Source organism: Scyliorhinus canicula, chromosome 13 (assembly GCF_902713615.1).
Source record: "Scyliorhinus canicula chromosome 13, sScyCan1.1, whole genome shotgun sequence".
Taxonomy (NCBI): Eukaryota; Metazoa; Chordata; class Chondrichthyes; order Carcharhiniformes; family Scyliorhinidae; genus Scyliorhinus; species Scyliorhinus canicula.
In genome coordinates this window covers 88,409,398-88,431,294 of record NC_052158.1, presented here as the reverse complement: position 1 = coordinate 88,431,294, position 21,897 = coordinate 88,409,398, and the positions used below count along the sequence as shown (strand labels likewise).

The 21,897-nt window shown below is 43.8% G+C and overlaps 1 protein-coding gene across 1 annotated transcript in view; it reads left to right on the top strand.

Moving 5' to 3' along the window:
- epha4l (eph receptor A4, like) overlaps positions 1 to 21,897 on the top strand; it is a 145,438-nt gene that overhangs the window by 103,838 nt on the left and 19,703 nt on the right. Inside the window, exons 6-14 of the mRNA XM_038815627.1 lie at positions 4,980 to 5,104; positions 5,719 to 5,878; positions 6,926 to 7,037; positions 14,564 to 14,628; positions 17,212 to 17,325; positions 18,355 to 18,540; positions 20,548 to 20,609; positions 20,738 to 20,947; positions 21,056 to 21,205. Of these exons, the coding sequence (XP_038671555.1) occupies positions 4,980 to 5,104; positions 5,719 to 5,878; positions 6,926 to 7,037; positions 14,564 to 14,628; positions 17,212 to 17,325; positions 18,355 to 18,540; positions 20,548 to 20,609; positions 20,738 to 20,947; positions 21,056 to 21,205 (1,184 nt within the window). The remainder of the gene's footprint in view (positions 1 to 4,979; positions 5,105 to 5,718; positions 5,879 to 6,925; positions 7,038 to 14,563; positions 14,629 to 17,211; positions 17,326 to 18,354; positions 18,541 to 20,547; positions 20,610 to 20,737; positions 20,948 to 21,055; positions 21,206 to 21,897) is intronic.

The window sequence follows — 21,897 nt, the reverse complement described above, 5'->3', positions numbered from 1 at the left end:
AGAGAAGTAGCAGAAACAAACCAACAATGTTTACTGAGTTCAAATACATTTTAATGCAAGACTGTGAAAACCTCAAGCGTAACATTTGAAATAGAAAATAATGCCATTTCTACATTTCCGTCTTTCAAGTAAACAGTTATTGTGCCCAATATACATCCTTCCTTAGTTGTTGTTACAGTAAAGTCGACCTTTATTTTCACTTAGTTAGGATGAGATCATTTTTATAAAGTTCCATTTTATCTAATGTTAGTTCCAGAAATTCTGTCTCATTACACATTACCATAATTTCACATAAAATGTCATCATCAGTAGGTGAAGGGAAGTATTCGGTGCTGTCCATATTTTCTACTGTCCGCTTCAAATTTAAACATTATGGCAATTGTAATTACTTTTCTCTTTCCCAAATCTTACTCCTTGGGCAGGGTTTACCCTGCAACCTGCTGCAGATTTTGCATGACAGAGGCAGCCGGCTATTGGTCGGAAACGGGAGCGTCTAGTCCTGCCGTTAGCAGCGGGGTTTCCTGTTGAATGCACCTCTCACCACCAGGAAACCCATGGTGGACAATTTGTGGCCAGATGGCATGCTTGTCATTCAATCGGAGGCCCTCCAGCACTGAAAGACCGGCAGCCCCATTATAAGAAGTTGATGCTATCGATATAGGCAGGAGAAAGAGAGGGCACCTGAATATGGAGGCACTCGCTGAGGAAACTTCAAATAGACAAAGATAAAAAATGTCCAGAACAGTTAGATTGTCATTGCAGATAGGAAACTTCACGAGGCAGCTGGGAAGCTGCCGCTGTTCATTGGCTGGCTTGCAGCCTCACTGGGGTGAGGGCCACCTTGCTGACTGGAAAATGTCAGTCAGCATTCGAGAGTGGCCCTAATAGGCTGTTTAGTTGGTTTAAGTATCTACCTGTTGCTTCTGATGGATAGCAGTCAACTCCAACCCTCAAAATAGCCTGATCCAAAATGGCCCAGAGATGGGTACATGCTGGCAAACTGCTGGTAGCGGGGAAGTTGTGGTCACACATGTCCCTGATCCTACATCCATGGCTGAATGAATATTCAACCCCAGATGTGGGATTGAACAAGGAGCCAGCCTTCACACAAAGGGTCTGGTTTATCACAGTGGGCTAAACAGCTGCCTCTCTTTCGCCTGCCTATATCAATAGCATCAACTTCTTATAATGGGGCTGCCGATCTTTCAGTGCTGGAGGGCCTCCGATTGAATGACAAGCATGCCATCTGGCCACAAATTGTCCACCATGGGTTTCCTAGTGGTGAGGGGTGCATTCAACAGGAAACCCCGCTGCTAACGGCAGGACTAGACGCTCCCGTTTCCGACCTGCTAAGTATTTCCAGCATCTTCAGTTTAATAATAAAAATTGCTTCTTGTCACAAGTAGGCTTCAATGAAGTTCCTATGAAAAGCCCCTAGTCGCCACATTCCGACGCCTGTTCGGGGAGGCTGGTACGGGTCTTGAATCTGCGCTGCTGCCTTGTTCTGCATTACAAGCCAGCTGTTTGTATTTTGAACTGTATTGCCGGATGTTGCATTTATCCAATCAACTAGCAGCTGAGCCAGTGGGAATGCTGCAAATCTGACTCGTTTTACTTCTAAGACTCACCGGCCGAGATATTCTGGCTCTGTCATGGCAGGTAACCCCGTGGCGGCTGCAGCAAGCCGTTGATTTTGGCGTGATCAGAAGATCCCTCTGGCAGCAGGGTGGAAATACCCGCCCACTGATTTAGATCAAAAATGGTTGATTCTCCAAGAATGAGAATGGTTTCCCTCAAACGGCGTGGGATCTTTTGGGATTCAACATCACCACAGCATTCATGTGGCCATTTGGGAGATCTTCCACATTATCATAAAGGCAGCCTGGCTTTATCTATAGTCCCAGTGTTGTCAGTGGTCTTACCATGGCAAGAATGATGAACCACAAAGAATAAAAATAACAGTAGTTCAATATGTTTCAGAAATTCCAAATGATTTATTCTCCTTTTGGGCTGTATGAATTCTGACCAGCCTATGGAACCTAATGCCTAAGGCCATATTCATCTGCAAACGCCTGATCTCGGAATCTAAGCAGACTCAGGCCTGGTTAGTATTTAGAAATATGGGCGGCATGGTAGCATGGTGGTTAGCACTGTTGCTTCACAGTGCCAGGGTCCCAGGTTCGATTCCCGGCTTGTGTCACTGTCTGTGCGGAGTCTGCATGTTCTCCCCGTGTCTGTGTGGGTTTCCTCCGGGTGCTCTGGTTTCCTCCCACAGGTTCTGAAAGACGTGCTGTTAGGTAATTTGGACATTCTGAATTCTCCCTCAGTGTACCTGAATAGGTGACGGAATGTGGCGACTAGGGGCTTTTCACAGTAACATCATTGCAGTGTTAATGTAAGCCTACTTGTGACATAAGATTATTATTATTATCAAAACCAGGAATTTGCTGCTGGGCAATAAGTAGCCCCAGCGTTGCAACTGTTTATTTCCAGCTTTCTGTCTTATTTACCATTCTTTGTTGGATCAGTTTTCTTACTTATGTACTTTGGTCTCTGGGGCAACCCCAACTGGTTCTGATTCTTGAATCGCTTGAAGAATTACTTTACAGTGCTCGCAGCGTAGAATGAAGCTGCTCTCATACTGAAAATGAAAATCTTCAGCTCAGGAAAGCAGTAATAAATCTGTTGATGGTGTTGAATAGCAGATCATTGAGGAAGTGAATGGAGGCAAATGGAGTTTGTTGACATCTGCAGGGAATGTAGTTTGGGAGAGCTTTGGATGGAACAAGGTGAAGATTCCAAATTCTGTGCTGCGTTTTGTTAAAATGAAATACGAGAAAGGCATATTCCAGCCACCTGGTAATTATAACATTCCGTGAGCCTAGGTGTTTTTTTTAATTTAGAGAACCTAATTCATTTTTTCCGATTAAGGGGCAGTTTAGTGTGTTCAATCCACCTACCTTGCACATCTTTGGGTTGTGGGGGCGAACCCATGCAAACACGGGGAGAATGTGCAAACTTCACACGGACAGTGACCCAGAGCCAGGATTGAACCTGGGATCTCGGCGCCGTGAGATTGCAGTGCTACCACTGCGCCACCGTGCTGCCCTTGGTGAGCCTAGATTTACAAACCATTCCAGAGCAGTATTCAAGCAGGCCAGAGGGAGTAAGCTGGAAGAGGGAGAGAGAACAAAAGTACTGTGCTACAAGCAACTGTAAAATTTAATTTTCCATGCCTCTTTTCTGGATTTTGTTTCTTCCTCATCAAACTGTTCCCATTCCCTTCTCCAGACTTTAGATTGGGGTATGACATTTTGGGTACTAGTTCCTTGACCGAGTGATAATTTTTTGACAGTGAGCCTCAGCTTCTGATTCAAACATGGAGGTATCGTGGGCCAGTCTGATTATGTCCTTAACAGTTCCAGGGTGTACAAAGAGCAAGATTTGGAAACGCAAATTGATTTTTCCTCCAAACTAGGATGCTTCTGTTGTTCTATGACTCATAGAATCCCTTCAGTGCAGACGGAAGCCTTTAGGTTCATCGAGTCTGTACCAACCCTCCTACAAAGCACCCTTCCTGGGCCCATTCCCCTGCCCTTTAGTGGTAAACCCACCTAACATGTACATCTTTGGACTGTGGGAGAAAATCAGAGCACAAGGAGGAAACCCAAGCAGACATGGGGAGAAAATGCAAACCCCACACAGAGAGTGACCTGAGGCCAGAATTAAACTCTGGTCCCTGTCGCTGTGAGGCAGGAGTTCTAACCACTGTGCCACCATGTCGATTCAAATATTTACTTAAGGTTATCCACCAAAAGAGCATGAAAATGTTTCTTGAATGGACTAATGTATGTATGTCGGTTATGGAATTCATTAGCTACAAAATATTGCTCTCCAAATCTCAGCAGAAATTAACAAAAGTTTTTGCTTTACATTGCCATTTGCGATGTGGATCCTGTTGATTAACTTAGCAATTGTTGGGGCAGCATGGTGGTGCAGTGGGTTAGCACTGCGGCCTCACGGCGCTGTGGTCCCAGGTTCGATCCCAGCTCTGGGTTACTGTCCATGTGGAGTTTGCACATTCTCCCCATGTTTGCGTGGGTTTTGCCCCCACAACCCAAAAATGAGTAAGTGGATTGGCCACGCTAAATTGCCCCTTAATTGGGTACTCTCAATTTTTAAAAAACTTAGCAATTGTTCAGTTAGGTGACCATTTCTTTCCACCACCGTGCTTTGATAAGACTATGCCAAGAATATTTGGTTTAGGAAGCTGTGACAATTGCTTTCTGTTTACTTCTATCTGGAAGTAGATCGACCTTTTCCAGTCAGAGAAGTTGGAATCAATGGTAGCATGCTTTCAATGAAAAACTGTGGCTCTATCAGACTAATGTTGTTCTTGGTTGATCTCAGCCCATCAATGCATCTAGAGAAACTGACAAATAACAGCAGGGGCTAGATCCCTGCTAACAGCGAGGAATCAATCTGCAATCAATGAGAATTCATTTCCACAAGCTACAGAAAGACATGTTGATCAATTAGCCTGTGAATGGGATTCTCAGGAAGACAACATTCTTAAAAGTAAAAACTTGGCACATTGCGTTCAGCTGTTATTTTTTTTTTAAACACAGTGCTGTGTGTTTGTTCCCTTTTTGAGGCCAGATGTCAAAATGTTTAGATTCAGAATGTACGCCGCTTTATGGATTGCAAAACAAGAATATTGGGGAAACGCCAAACCAATGAATTGACTTTTATTGTGTGTCCCGGATGTGGAGATTTCAGATCGGCCTGAATATTGGGGAAACTTTCCAATATAATAAAATATTTTTCTAAACTCTCTTCCTGTACTAAAATTCATTACATTTAAAAATAAATTGGCTCCGCACTGAATAGAGTATATAAGGGATTAATTATATTTGAGATATTTTGTTTAGTTTAAAAGTTAGGTTTGAAAAGTAAACTAATATATTTATTCCACTCAGCTCCATCTTCAGTTGGTCTAATACAAGCGAAGGAGGTAACAAGACATGGCGTTTCTTTGGTCTGGCCTGAGCCCGAGAGGCCAAATGGTGTCATTCTAGAATACGAGATCAAGTACTATGAAAAGGTTAGTAGTGATCAACATCTGAGACTGTCAATATTTCATAGTCACAGAATAACACAGCACAGGAGGAGACTTTTGGCTGCCGAGTCTGCTCTGACTACTCTGAAGGGCATTCGTACTTGTGCATCTAGGATGTAAATCAGCCTTTTAAATAATTTGTTTCCATTCAAAGTTCTTGTTAAGATCCAGGGAGAGCTACAACTTAATAATAAAAGTAGTAGTGAACAATAGGTCGGTGTTTAATAAACTCATCTCTCTATCAATTGCAGTTCCACTATATAAATTGAAGATTATGTCAGTAAACATCTGACCAGAATTGACAGGATAATAGCTCTTCACTTTAACAACTTCAGTTCTCATGTAGATTTCTTATAGCTGCCTTTTCTATGTTGCCCACATCTCGTAAAAGCAGTCTTTACAGAGACCGCCGTCTTCAAAAGTCTTTGGCTTTATGAATGGAGCACTGACTGAGCAGTAAACACAGGACATCCCTTTTCTTCTCTAATATGCGCACATCCTGAAGACAAAGCTAAAGCCATTTACTCCCATTTGAGTACCAGCCTATTGTTTTAACCGTTTACTTTCTTACACACTTTTTGGTTTGTATCTTTGCACAGGATCAGAATGAACGCAGTTACAGGATTGTTAAAACTCTCTTGAGGAGCACTGAAATCAAGGGCCTGAACCCCTTAACAGCCTACGTGTTTCATGTTCGTGCACGGACTGCTGCTGGATATGGCGAGTTCAGTGCTCCATTTCAGTTTATAACAAACTCAGGTATGAACTGCTCAGAAAGCTTTCAGCTAAATGCTGGTCCCATTGATTTTCTCAGCGTCTTTTTGAAATGTAAAATATTATTATTTGAATCAAGCCGGGTAAAGATCTGTGGAAAGCCTCCATTCACTACTTTCCCAAGAACCTTTTATTATGTGTCACCCCAGACAATCAGTGTGAATCGGTTATTCAACTATACCAGCATCACATCTGAAGCTGAAACTGTCCTCAAGCAATGTGCTGGCTTGCACTTTCTAGCAGGGATTTGTGAATAGCTAACAGTAGCTAAACTCTGTTTTAGCTGTTCTCCTCAGCTGAGGAAGCTCAAGACCAATCCTAAACCCTTGTCCTGGTTGAGATAGAACATAGAACATAGAACGATACAGCGCAGTACAGGCCCTTCGGCCCTCGATGTTGCACCGACATGGAAAAAATCTAAAGGCCATCTAACCTACACTATGCCCTTATCATCCATATGCTTATCCAATAAATTTTTTAATGCCCTCAATGTTGGCGTGTTCACTACTGTTGCAGGTAGGGCATTCCACGGCCTCACCACTCTTTGCGTAAAAAACCCACCTCTGACCTCTGTCCTATATTTATTACCCCTCAATTTAAGGCTATGTCCCCTCGTGCTAGCCACCTCCATCCGCGGGAGAAGGCTCTCGCTGTCCACCCTATCTAACCCTCTGATCATTTTGTATGCCTCTATTAAGTCACCTCTTAACCTTCTCTCTAACGAAAACAACCTCAAGTCCATCAGCCTTTCCTCATAAGATTTTCCCTCCATACCAGGCAACATCCTGATGAGCCTAGCTTAACACAAGAGAGCCAACCTGGGACAAATGGGACATTCCTTTTTCAACTGGGCAATGGGAGAAGCTAAAATATTAAAGTTTAATGAAATTGAATTGTTAACCACCAAATGCCCACATACAGATTAAAACAGAAAGTGTTCTTTATAATTACTTTAATATTTTGATATGTGTCCAATGATAAGATCTGATCTGTTGACTAAGAAACTAATGTACTTTTTGTGTTTATTACCAGCTCCATCAGCTATCATTGGAGATGGTGCCAGCCCCACTGTTTTGCTTGTGTCTGTGGCTGGCAGTGCAGTTCTAGTGGTGATACTGATCTCAGCGTTTGTTATAAGCAGGAGGTAAGTCATGATGCTTTTTAAACAAATGCACAGGGAACAAATCCACCACAGCTGAAAACTCATATTTGCCACAGATTTATTGATATAAACATACCCATTACTGAAACCGGTCACAAGGCACTTGTGCAGTAGCGAACCTCCCCATCCCCCAACATTACTCTGCTAGCAGAAATAGAAACTATTAACAGTAATTACTCTAGCAACTGAGAAGATGTATGTTTCTCACGGGCCTCGTGAATTGCGCTTGGATTCACCAGCTTTGCTTTTTGCCCCGTTTCTCATGGAAGATGGCACACTGTGGGATTATAAAGGGCGAGAGGAGCATTGGGAAGTCAATATATCACTACTGCCCCGAATTAGAATTGCAAAGCTAAGTGCTCTTAGTCAGCACTAAAAATACATATTTGTTGGTGCTGTTTGAAAGTTGACTGAAGGTCCATGTTATACTCGACAGCAGGATTGAATTTCTGGTACTTTTATGCTCTGTTCCTTAAATAATGCATTGTTATTCAAAAAAAAAACCCCGGATGGGGGTAAATAAATAACACCACAAGGTTTTGTTTCTTTCAGATTTCATTGACTCAGGTCAGAAATAACCTCAGAGCATGAAGAGTGCATTGGACTAATAGCATGTTTCCACAAGGGATGCTTATTTTCTGGTCTACGTGAAATTAGCTGATCTCCACCAGTAAAGCGGGGATGCACTAAAAGTGGAGGGAAAGTTTAAAGTCATGGGGCTGAATTCTCCGCTGGGGATGCTCCATTTTGCCGACAGCCCGGGGGTTTCCTGACAGCGTGGGGCTGCCCCACAATGGAAAACCCCATTGACCGGCCTGCGTAACAGAGCATCCCGCCGGTGGGGTGAAACAGAAATGTGGCAGGGCGGAGAATCCAGCCCCTGATTTTGCTATCCAGTGATCCTTGTTGTAAAATGTTCCTGCCTAAACTTCAAGAGCAGGATTGTGCCTGTCTCTCATCCTTCTTCCACATCTGAGTGTCTTTATACTTATAGCGGGGGTAAATTCATCCTGGCTGGGAACGCAAAATGTGTCCGTGCGAATTGGGAGTCCGTTTTATTCTCAGTCTTCTCGATTGAAGAAAGGTAGATGTTGTTGGTTATTTTTAGGATGTGGGGTACTAGTGCCTCTTGAGATGTATTTTGGATGAGAAAAGAAGGCAAGAAAGTTGGGAAAAAAAGGCCCACCTGTTGTGGTAATAATGATGATGAAACTGTCATCATTTGCCATCATTACTCCTCTGTGCATGTGCGTAGCACATGCGCAGCTCCCATTGGTGCTGCACATGCACAGTTCCCAACATTCCACACATGCGCAGTTCTCAACGTGCACTGAACATGCACAATTCCAAATGTTCAGCACATGCATACTTCCCAACATGCACCGCACATACGCAGTTCCCAACGTCATCACATCTGCGCAATATATTCCAAATTCAGAAAAATTCCAAAATCCGATACACACTCTGCCCCAAGCATTTCGGATAAGCAATGCTCAACCTGTACTGGCCTAACCTCCCTGCTTTTATGTGTTATGTCCATTGCCTCATGGCGCTGGGGACCTGGATTCTTTCCTGGCCCCTGGGTTACTGTCCATGTGGGGTTTGCACATTCTCCTCGTGTCTGAGTGGGTCTTGTTCCCACAACCCAAAGATATGCAGGGTATGGATTGGCCACGCTAAATTGCCTTTAATTTGATAAAAAAAAAGAGAATTGGGTACTCTCAATTTTAAAAAAAATGTCCCTGCTTATTAAGAAAAGTACCCATCTTACTTACCAGTCCTGCTACCTTCGAGATTTTGCGATCATGTCCACCAAGGTTCCTCTATATCTTAGTATCCTGCCATTTATTGGATATTACCTTGCCTTGTTTTCCCTCACCAAGTGCATTACCCCCTTTGGATTGAATTCCATTTGCCTCTCTTCTGCTCACCTGTTGCACATCCTCCCACCCCAAATTGTCAATTAAAAATCCATGAACTGATGAGAATTTCCACTCTTATGCTCTTAGGTTTTCTGCAAAAATCCTTGAAAGTGTTACACCATGTTGAGTGAAGTATAACCGTTTTTTAAAAAATAGAGTACCCAACTGCTTTTTTTCAATTAAGGGGCCATTTAGCGTGGCCAATCCACCTAACCTGCATATCTTTGGGTTGTGGGGGTGAGACCCACACAGACACGGGGAGAATGTGCAAACTGCACACGGACAGTGACCCAGGGCCGGGATTCGAACCCAGGTCCTCAGCGCCCGTGCTAACCACTGCTCTACATGCCACCCTGTATAACCGGGTTTTTAATAGTGTACTAAGTTCAATTTACTGCCTCACTGGCCTAAAAGAGTAATTTTATATTTGTTGAACTTCTCCATTATTTTTATAAAATCTACATCCTTCTGAAATATTTTTTTTAAAGTTCATATTTTAACATCTACCTTAACCCCGTTTGCATGACCCAATCATTTATTTCTTCAAAATTTACAAATGAACTTCCTGGTTTGCTTTCTGTGAGAATACCTTAGTGCGATTGGCTGCATACCCATGCTTGATGACCTCACTGTTGCTGCATTTACTGGAGATGGCCTTGAGCAAGGGCCACATTCAAACTAACACGAGGAAAGAGGAATTCATGTCAGTGAAACCGCCAGTCTTTGCGGGCAGCCTCCCTTAAGACCAATGGAAAGCACACTTATTTCGCCACTGATTGCAAAATCCAGTTCACTACGTCCAGAATCTACCCGGTTGTGTGAGGTTTTCAATAGCAAGTTTCAAACTGTTGCCAAAAAAATATTTTTCTAAACCTTTTTAGGTTTTCAGCCTTCTGTAAATCTCCCAGTATTCCCTAAACCTTATAATACTGAGAAAGGTCTATATCTCTGCCGACACCAGGGAAGCCATCTCAAAACACAATTTTACATTGATCTTTTAAAATTTCCAAAATACTCTGCGGCTTACTGGTAAAGACATATTTTTCAAGGTACAGCTTTGGTTGTACATCATTGTGGTTCACCTTGAAACGTCTGAGAAGTTCCATTATATGAAGGCTGGTATGATGAATAGTAATTTTGCAGGGCTTTTCTAATCTGCAGCACTTTTTGGAAAAAAAAGCAAAATATAACTGACAGCGTAATTCAATGAGAAAAATGTATTTAAATATACTGTAATAGAAACTAGCAATGACAAGGATGATGGCATAATATCACTTCCATTCATATTGGTGATTTTATCATTTAAGGCAGAATTGATGGCATGATTCATTAGAATTCTAATTAGGACCCGCTACCTATGAGCATTGAGATTGTCGAAGATGTTAATTCCGTCTTTTAAATATGGTCATTTCCAATCTCTGATAAACAGGATCTGATGATTGGCTCTCAATGGATCACTTTTAGAAAATGAAATGTCAACCTTTGGCATCTCATTGATTTTTTTTGTGTCAGACAGAAAATTGTCAAAAAAAGCTGGCAGTGAACCAAAGTCAGGGGCAAATTTGCCAGTGTAGATAATAATTTTAGTTCTGGCTTCAGTTGTCTTGTGTATTTGCTGTTCAAAGGTGAACTACTGTTTACATTAGCGCAAAGGAGCCGTAAATCTGGTGATAACAGCTATGCTTGTGGCTTGCAATAAATCAAGGGTAGGAATCAATTGAATTCTGCCTTTTAAAGATTGCTCGTATTTAGAGTACTTCAGTGTTGTTTACCGACTGCAGAGACAACTAATCTGTCGAAACCCAAAAATTGACAGCAGAACTAATCTGTAATATGGGAAGAAACAAATGGGGAATGTTTACAAGACTGGGGGACAAGTCAATAGCGGACTAAGTAACAGCATTAGACAGGGAAACTCTGGAGGTAACCCAAGCCTGCATTCAATTTTTAAAGAAATCACAGGCAGGTGTCCGGGGACTGTTATTTCACAGGTTGAAAAAGCTGAGCATGAAAAATATATGAACTCTGATTTTTTTTGTTTCGGCTGCCTTTTTCATGTTGAAATTTATTGAAAATCAGGATTTGCGGAGTCATGGAAAATGTTAATGATTTATCACTAGGTTTTCGATAGATTGTAAGGGTCATCAACGTTCCATCTAAACTGCAAGGATGGGCAGTACGTTGGTGCAGTGCTTAGAATTGGTCCCAGGTCCCAGATGCACCGAGGTCCCAGGTTCGATCCCCGCTCTGTGTCACTGTCCGTGCAGAGTTTGCACATTCGCCCTGTGTTACAGTGGGTTTCGCCCCCACAACCCAAAGATGTGCAGGGTGGATGGATTGGCCAAGCTAAATTGCCCCTTAATTGGAAAAAATAAATTGGGCACTCTAAATTTATTTTAAAAATGAAACTGCAAGGATGTGTGGCCATACATTACTAATGTGCTAAGCTAGGGACTAATAGACTGCAAAAAGTTGCAGCTCCTTTAATATGCGCACCTGAATTGCCACTCAGAAATCTTTCCAGGATCATGGCCAGTGAAGGGACATTAGAGGGAACACTGAAGGCATATGAAATTTGTGTACTTACTCCACTTAGACTTAGAAACATAGCAAGGAGTATAATTATCACCTTTTTCCAGGCAGGAACAATTTAATCTGCTAGAATTCCCTCCCTAACAGCAGTGTGGGTGTCATGGCTCAGAGGCAGAACCTGTATTGTGATATACCGACATATGGGTTGCAGTGTTTGAAGAAGGCCGCCCACCACAACTTTCTCAATGGCAATTGGAGATATATAATAGATTCTGGCTTTGCTGGTACATCCCATGAATGAATATAAAAAAGTTATGTAACAGAGTGAAGTGTTGTGGTTTGCAGGTAGAGGGAGGAAATATTAAGAATGATTAATTAAGAGCATCATACAAAAAGGGTACTAAGACCATAAGAAATTGGAACAGGATGGGTGGCAAGGTAGCACAGTGGTTAGCACTGCTGCCGCATGGCTCTGAGGACCTGGGTTCGATCCCAGCCCCGGGTCACTGTCCGTGTGGAGTTTGCACATTCTCCCCATGTCGGAGTGGGTTTCAACCCCACAACCCAAAGATGTGCAAATTAGGTGGATTAGCCGTGCTAAATTGCCCCTTTATTGAAAAAAAATAATTGGGTACTCTAAATTTATTTTTTAAAATTAAAGCGTTGGAGAAGGGAAAGCTGCCAGAGTCACTGGCACGGTCATTGATCACACTAATTCCGTAGATGGGGAAAGGATCCGAGTGTGGGTCATATAGGCCCATTCCGTTGCTCAACACAGACATGAAGGCACTGGCCAAGTTGCTGGCGGGGAGGATAGAGGAATGTATGCCATGGTGGTTGCTGAAGATCAAATGGGTTTTGTTAAAGGTAGGCAGCTTGAAGTTTGTGGCATGGGTAGGTCTGTTATATATATTGGTCTGTTATATAAAAGTTATATATAGGCCCAGTGGCAAGGGTATATAGCAGCAGCACGGTAGCATTGTGGATTTTTATTGTTAGTTTGTGAAGAGACTTCTTTGTTTGGGAATGAAGAATCAAAACAGTTATGCAATATTTTTATACCCAAAGCTGAAAACACGAGGCTTGCATTTATATCGTGCGCTGGATTCGGCGGTGCCCCAACTACATGCCATTTATGGTGCTGGCCGATTCTCCGACCCCCCTGACTCAGATTCTGGTTAGAATAAACAGACTTAGATGTTGTGAATTTTTAAATGTGTTTTTCTATTACTACCTTCGCGTTTATGACTTAACCACGAACATATTTGACCCGTACTGACTCCGATGAGTTAAAGCATATCTAATGTGTGATCATTATAAATTATTTCACATAAATTAAAAATGTGACACTTTCCAGAAAAGGTATTTTCTAACTAACTTATTGAATATGAGGATATAATCATCATATTCTTATGAACATCAGTATGGCAATGATCACATTGTTGTCTATGGAAGCTTGCTTTCTACAAATGGGCTGCTGCATTTCCTCCATTACAACAGTGACTTTGGGATGTGCTGAAGTCGTGAAAGGTACTGGACAGAATTTACCGGCCATTGGATTCACTGTTCCCACCGGCAGTGCAAAGCCCACCTGCACATTGCCTGGTAACGTCTTTAGTGGGAAATTCCATTGACATTGACCTCACGGTAGCATGGTGGTTAGCATCAATGCTTCACAGCTCCAGGGTCCCAGGTTCGATTCCCGACTGGGTCACTGTCTGTGTGGAGTCTGCACGTCCTCTCCGTGTGTGCGTGGGTTTCCTCCGGGTGCTCTGGTTTCCTCCCACAGTCCAAAGATGTGCGGGTTAGGTGGATTGGCCATGCTAAATTGCCCGTAGTGTAAGGTTAATGGGGGGGATTGTTGGGTTACGGGTATACAGGTTACGTGGGTTTAAGTAGGGTGATCATTGCTCGGCACAACATCGAGGGTCGAAGGGCCTGTTCTGTGCTGTACTGTTCTATGTTCTAAGTGGCAGAAGTAGAGTATCCCAGCACCATAAATGGCATGTAGTTGGGCACCGCCGAATCCAGCGCACGATATAAATGCAAGCCTCGTGATTTCAGCTTTGGGTATAAAAATATTGCATAACTGTTTTGGTTTTTCATTCCCAAACAAAGAAGTCTCTTCACAAACTAACAATAAAAAGTTCATTCTGTAGAAATTTGATTAACGGTTTAAAACCTCCCTAATATCTTTCACCAGCTTCTATTCAATTACCTACTCTAGAATGTATTCCCGTAATGAATCTTTGATTATTGTGCTGCAGTAATCAAATAAACAGTAATCAAAGTTAGCTCTCCTTTTGTTTCAAGCAGAGATAAAAGTTGGAGGCTTGGCAATGTTATCAGCTGTTTACCCATCCCCAGTATCTTTTATTCTGTTCATTATCTTTGCTTTTGTGTATGATAATGGAACTAACAACAAAGCATTGGAGCTTGAAACCCCAACAGCTCTGCCACGTTGAGTGAATCCACAAGTACCATTTTAATGCCCTTTTGTGTTGTTCTGCTGTAGACTGCAGAGAATACCTCCCTCTGTCTCACCTACAGACCTGTTGGCCTCTCTGACCCCTGCTGCTTATCAAAGCACTCTCTACCTGGGCCCTGTCATTCCGCATAAACCTTTCTAATTATATAATTCAATCCGTTACAAAGGCTTCCTTATTCCATTTCGGCTTAGTCGAGTAAGCCATCTCCGAATGTCAATTTATTTTCCAAGTCTGCAACTGGCTATTAGCATTCATTTCCCTGACTCAATGACTGACTAATGAGTTCTTCAGTTTTCTCAGTGGTTAATGATACACGGTAGTGTCATGCCCCAGGCAGAGTTCAGCAGGTGACAGTCATGCAGGTAGGGTACGGGAGGGGTAGGGGGGGTTGGGGGAAGGGGGGAGGGGGGGGGGGCGGTGCAGACCTGTAATTATGAAGCAATAAGGTACAATTGACTGTTTGAACAGCAAGATGTGGTGCATTCCCAGCTAAGCAGGTGGTCCTGAATTCTTATTCCCTTCTATTGTCATTAATCTTCATGCTGTTTTTTTCCTGTTCCTGCAGGCGCAGAAAATACAGTAAAGCCAAGCAGGAAGCAGATGAGGAGAAGCATGTACATAATGGACAAGGTATGTGATAATCAGACGCATTTGTAGAAAGACAATGCAGGTGGTTTTGCATTTATGGAGTTTAGGTTAACGATTTTACACTGCATAGAGATTAACCCGAGGTGGAATTTTCCGGCCCATCCTGCCAGCAGGATCTTCCAGTCCCACCGAAGTCAACCCCTGCCATGGGTTCCCCGGCAGTGGGATCGGCCAGCAGCAAGCCTCCTCCACCACAGGACAATCCATCGTGGGCGGGGGCTGGAGAAATCTGGCAATTCTGGCCGCCTTGTCCTCCAAGTCTGCTGCAGTAGGAAACAGGAGCATACTGCATTAAAGCTTCTTTTATACTGGTGCCATTTTATTTTGGATTCCATGGAGATGTCTGTACCAGCTTCCTCTTTTTGGTGCTAATCCCAGCTTCCTTGGCCCAATGGCAAGCTGCAAATCTACATATAGGTCGGGATTTTCTAACGGATGCAGCGAGCCAGCCGTAGATCCATTAATTTCGTCGGAAGAGGAGATCCAGCCTCTGGGCGGGAATGGAAAATCCTGCCCATAATCTGCTGTCAGATAAGGGAGGCAAATTTAACGCCATAAACACTGGGGCTGGTTCATCGATACCATTTTCTCAGGAATTGAATTGAAGGTGTGTAAAAGTTATTGACACCTCACCTGAATTCACCAGGTGACACTCGTCTATAATGCTGATGCTCTGAGGTGAGGAGAAATTTGGAGCTTTCTGCGCAATCAGCCTCCTTCCTTCGGCAGCACACACTGAATGCAGCTCTCTGAGATGTCACATTGTGTGCCTGTATCTGGGTTGGTGTTTTGTACCAAAACCAAAAACAAGTCTAAAACACATTCTTTAACAGTCCAGTCAGGGGAAACTGTGTGAATGTTGCTTCCAAATGGATTGGTTTCTGGTGTTGCAATACTGAGGTAAATTCTCCGCCTCCCCAGCCGCGTGTTTCTTGGTGGTGCAATGTCACCGGCAGCGGGATTTTCTGTTCTTGTTGCTGCCCAGTGGGATTTCTCATTGTAGCCACCCACGCTGCTGGGAAACTTGCGGGTGGGGGAGAGCTGCCGCGGAAAGGAGAATTCCACCGGCGGAGAATCCACCCCACTGTCGTGGTGCCATGTTTATGCCATTATTGATGTCAGTTCAAATTCAATTCTTTTATCAGCCTCCTTTGTGACAACTTACATTTACACAGCACTTTATTGTCGGAAAATGAAGCGTAATCAGACAGAGGGCGCGATTCTCCACACCCCACGCCTGGTGGGAGAATCGCGGGAGGGCCGGGCGAATCACGCCACGCCGCACTGGCACCCCCCGCGATTCTCCCACCCCCCCCCAAAAAATGGCGTGTCGCGTTTTTCGACAGGCCGCTCGGAGAATCGTTGCTCACCGTTTCTCACGCCGACCGGCGATTCTCCGGCCCGCATGGGCCGAACGGACTGGCGAACCCGACCGGTTCACGCCGGCGCCAACCACAGCTGGTCGCTACCGGCATCAACAGCGCGCGACAGGTGAGTGTGGGGCCTGTGGGGGGCGGAGGGAAGATCGAGCACCACGGGCGTGCTCAGGAGATGTCTGGCCCGCGATCGGTGCCCACTGATCGTCGGGCCGGCGTCTGTAAATGAAGCACTCTTTTCCCTCCGCCGCCCCGCAAGATCAAGCCGCCATGTCTTGCGGGGCAGCGGAGGGGAAGACGGCAACCGCGCATGCATGGGTTGGAGCCGGCCAACCTGCGCATGCGCGGCTGACGTCACTTCGACGCCGCCGGCCGCGTCATTCCCGGCGCGCCGCTTTGACGCAAGCGCCAAGGCCGGGCGTTCGGGATTCACGCACCGCCGGTCCTAGCCCCCTGGGGGGCGAGGAGCGGCCTCCGACGCCTGAGTGAAACACTCCGGGTTTCACTCCAGCGTCGGCACTCAGACTCCCGTTGGGAGAATCGCGCCCAGAATGTTTTATAATACATCTATTCAACAAAGGTCATATGAAACAATAAAATAAGAAAATAAAATGAAGTTGTCACATAGACACTCATGCTCTGCAAAATCCTAGTATGTAAAAAAAACTGTGTATCCTCGCACTAAAGCGTATGCACCAGAGGTGCTTGGTGAGATAATGGTTAGGTGTCAGATCTGACTCGAGTTAGGTCACCTCAGCTTCGGCAGCTTCGAGAAGTACAATTTGGCTCAGGTCCCTGAACAAAAATCAATTTGGGTTCCCTTTCCAGATTGCTAAGCAGTTACCATACTGCACACTGTCATATGAAAACAGCTTTGGACTTGCTCTAACCCTTCAGTGGTTGAATAGCTAGCTGACATTAACTATCTGGGCTCTCACATGTGAATGAGGTATGATAGCTATCTAATCAGGTCTATGTCAGCAAGCATCAGTGCCTTCAGGATAACAAGGTGAAGCGAAGAGAGGAGATTAGGGAGGGAAAACTCTCATCTTTTAATGACCTGGGAAATGTATATGTCTAAATGCTGGGGAAAAGACAGGATTTTGGTGGTTTATTGTGTACACTCTCTTCACAAGTTGATAGAGTAAATTGAAATAAAAAAGTAAAAATGTCTTTGTATGTTTTGAAGGAGTAAGGACATACGTCGATCCTTTCACCTATGAGGATCCTAATCAAGCTGTCCGTGAATTTGCCAAAGAAATCGATGCATCATGTATAAAGATTGAAAGGGTCATAGGTGTCGGTAAGTTATTCAGACAGATTATTTATAGATTGATCCAGAGTGCATATTTATGGTCAGCTTTCTGCAAAGTGTAAGGATTTTTTTAAAAGTTCTCTTCTGAAGTTTGTGCTCATTAAAGCAAGGCTGTAAATGCCATTAATTTAGCACATTCTGGTGCAGGATGTTCCCTGTGGGCTTTGGAATCCAACCGCCATGGTCAAATGGTGCTTAAAATCCCGCACTGTTTGGGAAACAATCACCTTGCTCTAATTTTCCCCATCACGTTGTCGAATTAAGGATAGTGGGCGGGCTCTCAAAGCTGGAGGGCCAAAAGAAGAGCTCACACTACTGAAGAAGCAGCAGGCTTTCAGGAAAGTGAGGGAGACGGTGCCCGAAATTGGAGGCGCCCTCTCTCAAACTTTTTTTTAACTTTAAATTAAAAGTTGTCCTCAGCAGCCGGGTCACCATTGTGGATCCCCTCCATAGGGTGGCGTATGGGTGCAGTTGAAACCAGACCTCTAAGTATGCCAGGAGCTCTTGCACGCCCGACGCACGGTCTACCACTTCCAGCAGCTGCACTGTTTTCCAACTTCTTCGGGGACCTGGAGGCTGAGTGGTAAATTCTCCAGGTACGGGATGGAACTAGGGAATTGGCTCACCAGCCAGCAGTGTGAACGTACCCCTACTTGATTCATCAGGGCCTAAACCTGCAGCCCTAGGTTTCAGGAGTGAATACCTCAAGGGATGTGGCATTTAGATTATAAAGTTTCCATTGCTCTAACGCTCATACCTAATCTCATGAGCCTTACCTCAGTACATTTGTCACATTTCTTTCTGGCTCTCTTGCAACCTGCCTGAGTGAGATGGTCAAGTGCTGCAAAATTGGGGACCATTGGGATGTGAGCCCATGCCTAGATTAAGACTACTCAAATTCATTCCACATAGGTCCCTTGCAGATAGAAAATACACTTGTCTCATTAGGCTGCACTAGATTTGAGTTAATGTAGTTATGATAAGCAATTACATTTTATTCCCCTTTCTTCGTCATAGGTGAATTTGGTGAAGTATGTAGTGGACGCTTGAAGATGCCGGGCAAGAGGGAGATTTGCGTTGCCATCAAGACCTTAAAAGCTGGCTACACTGATAAACAGAGGCGGGATTTCCTGAGTGAAGCAAGCATCATGGGCCAATTTGATCATCCCAACATCATCCACCTGGAGGGAGTAGTCACAAAATGTAGGTCCAGTGATGGGACCAAGCATAAAAGTTGCATGTATTCATCTAAAAATGACAGATGGACCATCTATTGATAAATAACAAGGGAGAAGATCTGGAATAGAAGTCATTAATCTTTGTGGCAGATTTAAATGAGTTTATGGTGTAAATTGACATTCTATCCTCAGACAGCTTGTATTAAGATTTGCAGTGAAATTAATATCTAGGTCTGTGTGGGCCAGGATATTTTTGAATCTGTGACAGACTGGGCTGGGTGTCATTGGATAGGTGAAAACAGATGGCAAGGAATTTGATATTAAGCATCAAAACTATTTTTCCCCCTAAATCATACCAAAGATTACTCGGCCAAGAGAGGATGCAAAATTATAAATATTCTTGCATGAGAAGTCCTTTCTTCCCCAGCGACTAATATAGTGAACTTAGCAGTAAAACTAACAATTGAACATTACTGCTGTGTTTACCGATGAGTTGTAAACGAAAATGATTCATTTGCATAAGTAGTTGGCAGTAATTTTTTTTTTTAATTGTCATTTAAATTTGCAATATGTAAAAGCTGACCTATTGTGTCCTGTTGCTTGATTCCCAACAGGCCGTGCCCAACTGTAATGAGCTCTGTCTCCCTCAGCACTCGCTTTTCTAATGACTGTCATTTAATAAAGCATTTATATCAGCTGCTCCTGTCTAGGTTTTGATAGATACGATAAATGGCAATATTTAGTAAACAAAAATGAAAATGCAAATGAAGCGTCAAACATTGTTTTCGAGCTTTATTCCAAGCTGTCGCTTCAACAACTTTTGTTCCTGCCTTGAATACCAACGTGGCCTGCATCGCCAGGGTTACGTGCCAGGCTGCAACTTGCAATCACCTTTTTTTTCACTGCCCTCAACAAAAACGTCTACTTATGGATCAATTGTTCACGAAACGTAAATCATTTCTTGGAAATTCCTATGATAAAGTTTGTAATTGGGGCTAAATGCCTGCTGTGAAAGACCAAGGAGGTCTTTCATCTCCGATGGCTCAGCCGGGGTGGTGATTCCAGTGGGTTTGAGCACCCCTAAACTGGTGGAGGGAGGAGAGCCAATTCACTCAGGGTTCCTGGTTCCAATTGCCATCCAGTGACTCGTACTGAATAAGTGCAGGTTTGTGAGCATCAGGTTTGGACAGGATTATGCCCGCCTGCTGAAACACACTGGCTTCTCGCACACATGAAAAGTGGTTATTTGGACGAGGTGCTGGAGGGCTGCTCAAAACTATGAACCAAAATCAAAACAAGGGGCAATGGGTATATTTTTAAATAGTGTACAAAATAAAAGAGAAATACCTTCAGTTAGGTATCAGGAATTATATGAATCTGCATAATGTGCAGCACCATATTTGTACCTGACTGCAAGCGGTGTGGCTCAGCTAGTAAGCATAGATTAAAATTGCTGATCTCTAAAAGTTTAACCCTGTATTTTCTACTTCAGCGTTCGATGGTGCTGGTGGGGGGGTCATTTTCCCATTTGATATGGACAGTGCATTGACAGTCATAGATTGGTCATGCTTCACGCCTAATATTCCTTCTGAACCCTGTCTTTTTATCACCCTCACCAGAAAAAGAATAACAGTGCTCGTTAATAGATGCCGCTTCAAGGGGGACTTGTGAATTCAATTTGGCAACACGTCATGTTCTAAAGCAATGCGATTATGATCCCATGAGTCAGGGTGAAGTAAGGGAGGGAACGCTGAGATTCTTCAGACAAATAAACCCTGGAGACATGCTGCAAATTACACAAGACCTTGTAAATATATGGCTAGCAAGGGTTAATCTGGCAGATGGTGTCTAACATGTTGTTCAATAAATCATCCGGACTGCGTTGCAGCTAGGGCATAGATTTTGGCATTTTTAATTAAATTAGATCCCTCAAGATAAATGATGGTACAGACAGTGTAATTCTCAATATCTCATTTTCATCTCATTAATGGAAGCATTTGGCAAGTAATTTTGTTTTTGTTTGAAACTCTAGGTAAACCAGTAATGATCATAACTGAATACATGGAAAATGGATCTTTGGATGCATTCCTTAGGGTAAGTCATCCATCAGACTCTGAAGGAAGTGCATTTTTCAGAAACAGTCACTTTCCAAAATGTTGGGACTTAATTGGTAGTTTACTGCATTATATGTCAAAAGTGAATGTGATTTGTATTGTTTACAGAAGAATGATGGCCAGTTTACAGTGATTCAGCTGGTGGGAATGCTGCGAGGAATTGGTTCAGGAATGAAGTATCTCTCTGATATGAGCTACGTGCACCGAGATTTGGCTGCGCGGAACATTCTAGTGAACAGTAATTTAGTCTGCAAAGTTTCAGACTTTGGCATGTCCCGAGTCCTTGAAGATGACCCAGAAGCCGCTTACACCACGCGGGTAAGGCAACGTGCACTTGCCAATCATCAGTTAAAAATCGGTGCTGGGAGCCAATGTAAAGAAATGGGAGCCATTTCTCCTAACTGATCTTTGAACTCTCATCTACAGGGTGGGAAGATCCCAATCAGATGGACAGCACCTGAAGCAATTGCTTATCGCAAGTTTACCTCAGCAAGTGATGTTTGGAGTTATGGAATTGTTATGTGGGAAGTAATGTCATATGGAGAGCGGCCATATTGGGATATGTCCAATCAGGATGTAAGTTTACTTCTCATGATCCTACTCATTATTTTGGAAACCAATAGTCCATGAATTTAAATGTTTAAGGAGCTTAACACCGACATATTTTTTCCTTGCTTGTACTTTTATAAAAATGACAGCCTCCCTTCATAAACATTCTCAGCACTGGAGGCCATTTAGAACAGTACAGCACAGAACAGGCCCTTCGGCCCTCGATGTTGTGCCGAGCAATGATCACCCTACTCAAACCCACGTATCCACCCTATACCCGTAACCCAACAACCCCCCCCCCCCCCCCCCCCCCCTCTCTCCTAACCTTACTTTTAAGGACACTACGGGCAATTTAGCATGGCCAATCCACCTAACCCGCACATCTTTGGACTGTGGGAGGAAACCGGAGCACCCGGAGGAAACCCACGCACACACGGGGAGGACGTGCAGACGCCACACAGACAGTGACCCAGCCGGGAACGGAACCTGGGACCAATTTGGCCAACTCCAATTCACATTTAAAATACTCCACATTCTCTTTCCTTCCTATCTCTTTCACCTTGTCCAGCTCGACAAACATCTCCACCTCTGCTCTGTTGTGCATCCGCATTTCATTTTTCCCATCATTGGCAGGTAGTCCTTCAGCCATCTGGACTCCACACTCCAGGGGCTGGATTCTCCCCTACCCGGCGTGACGGAGGGTGCCGGCGTAGGGGAGT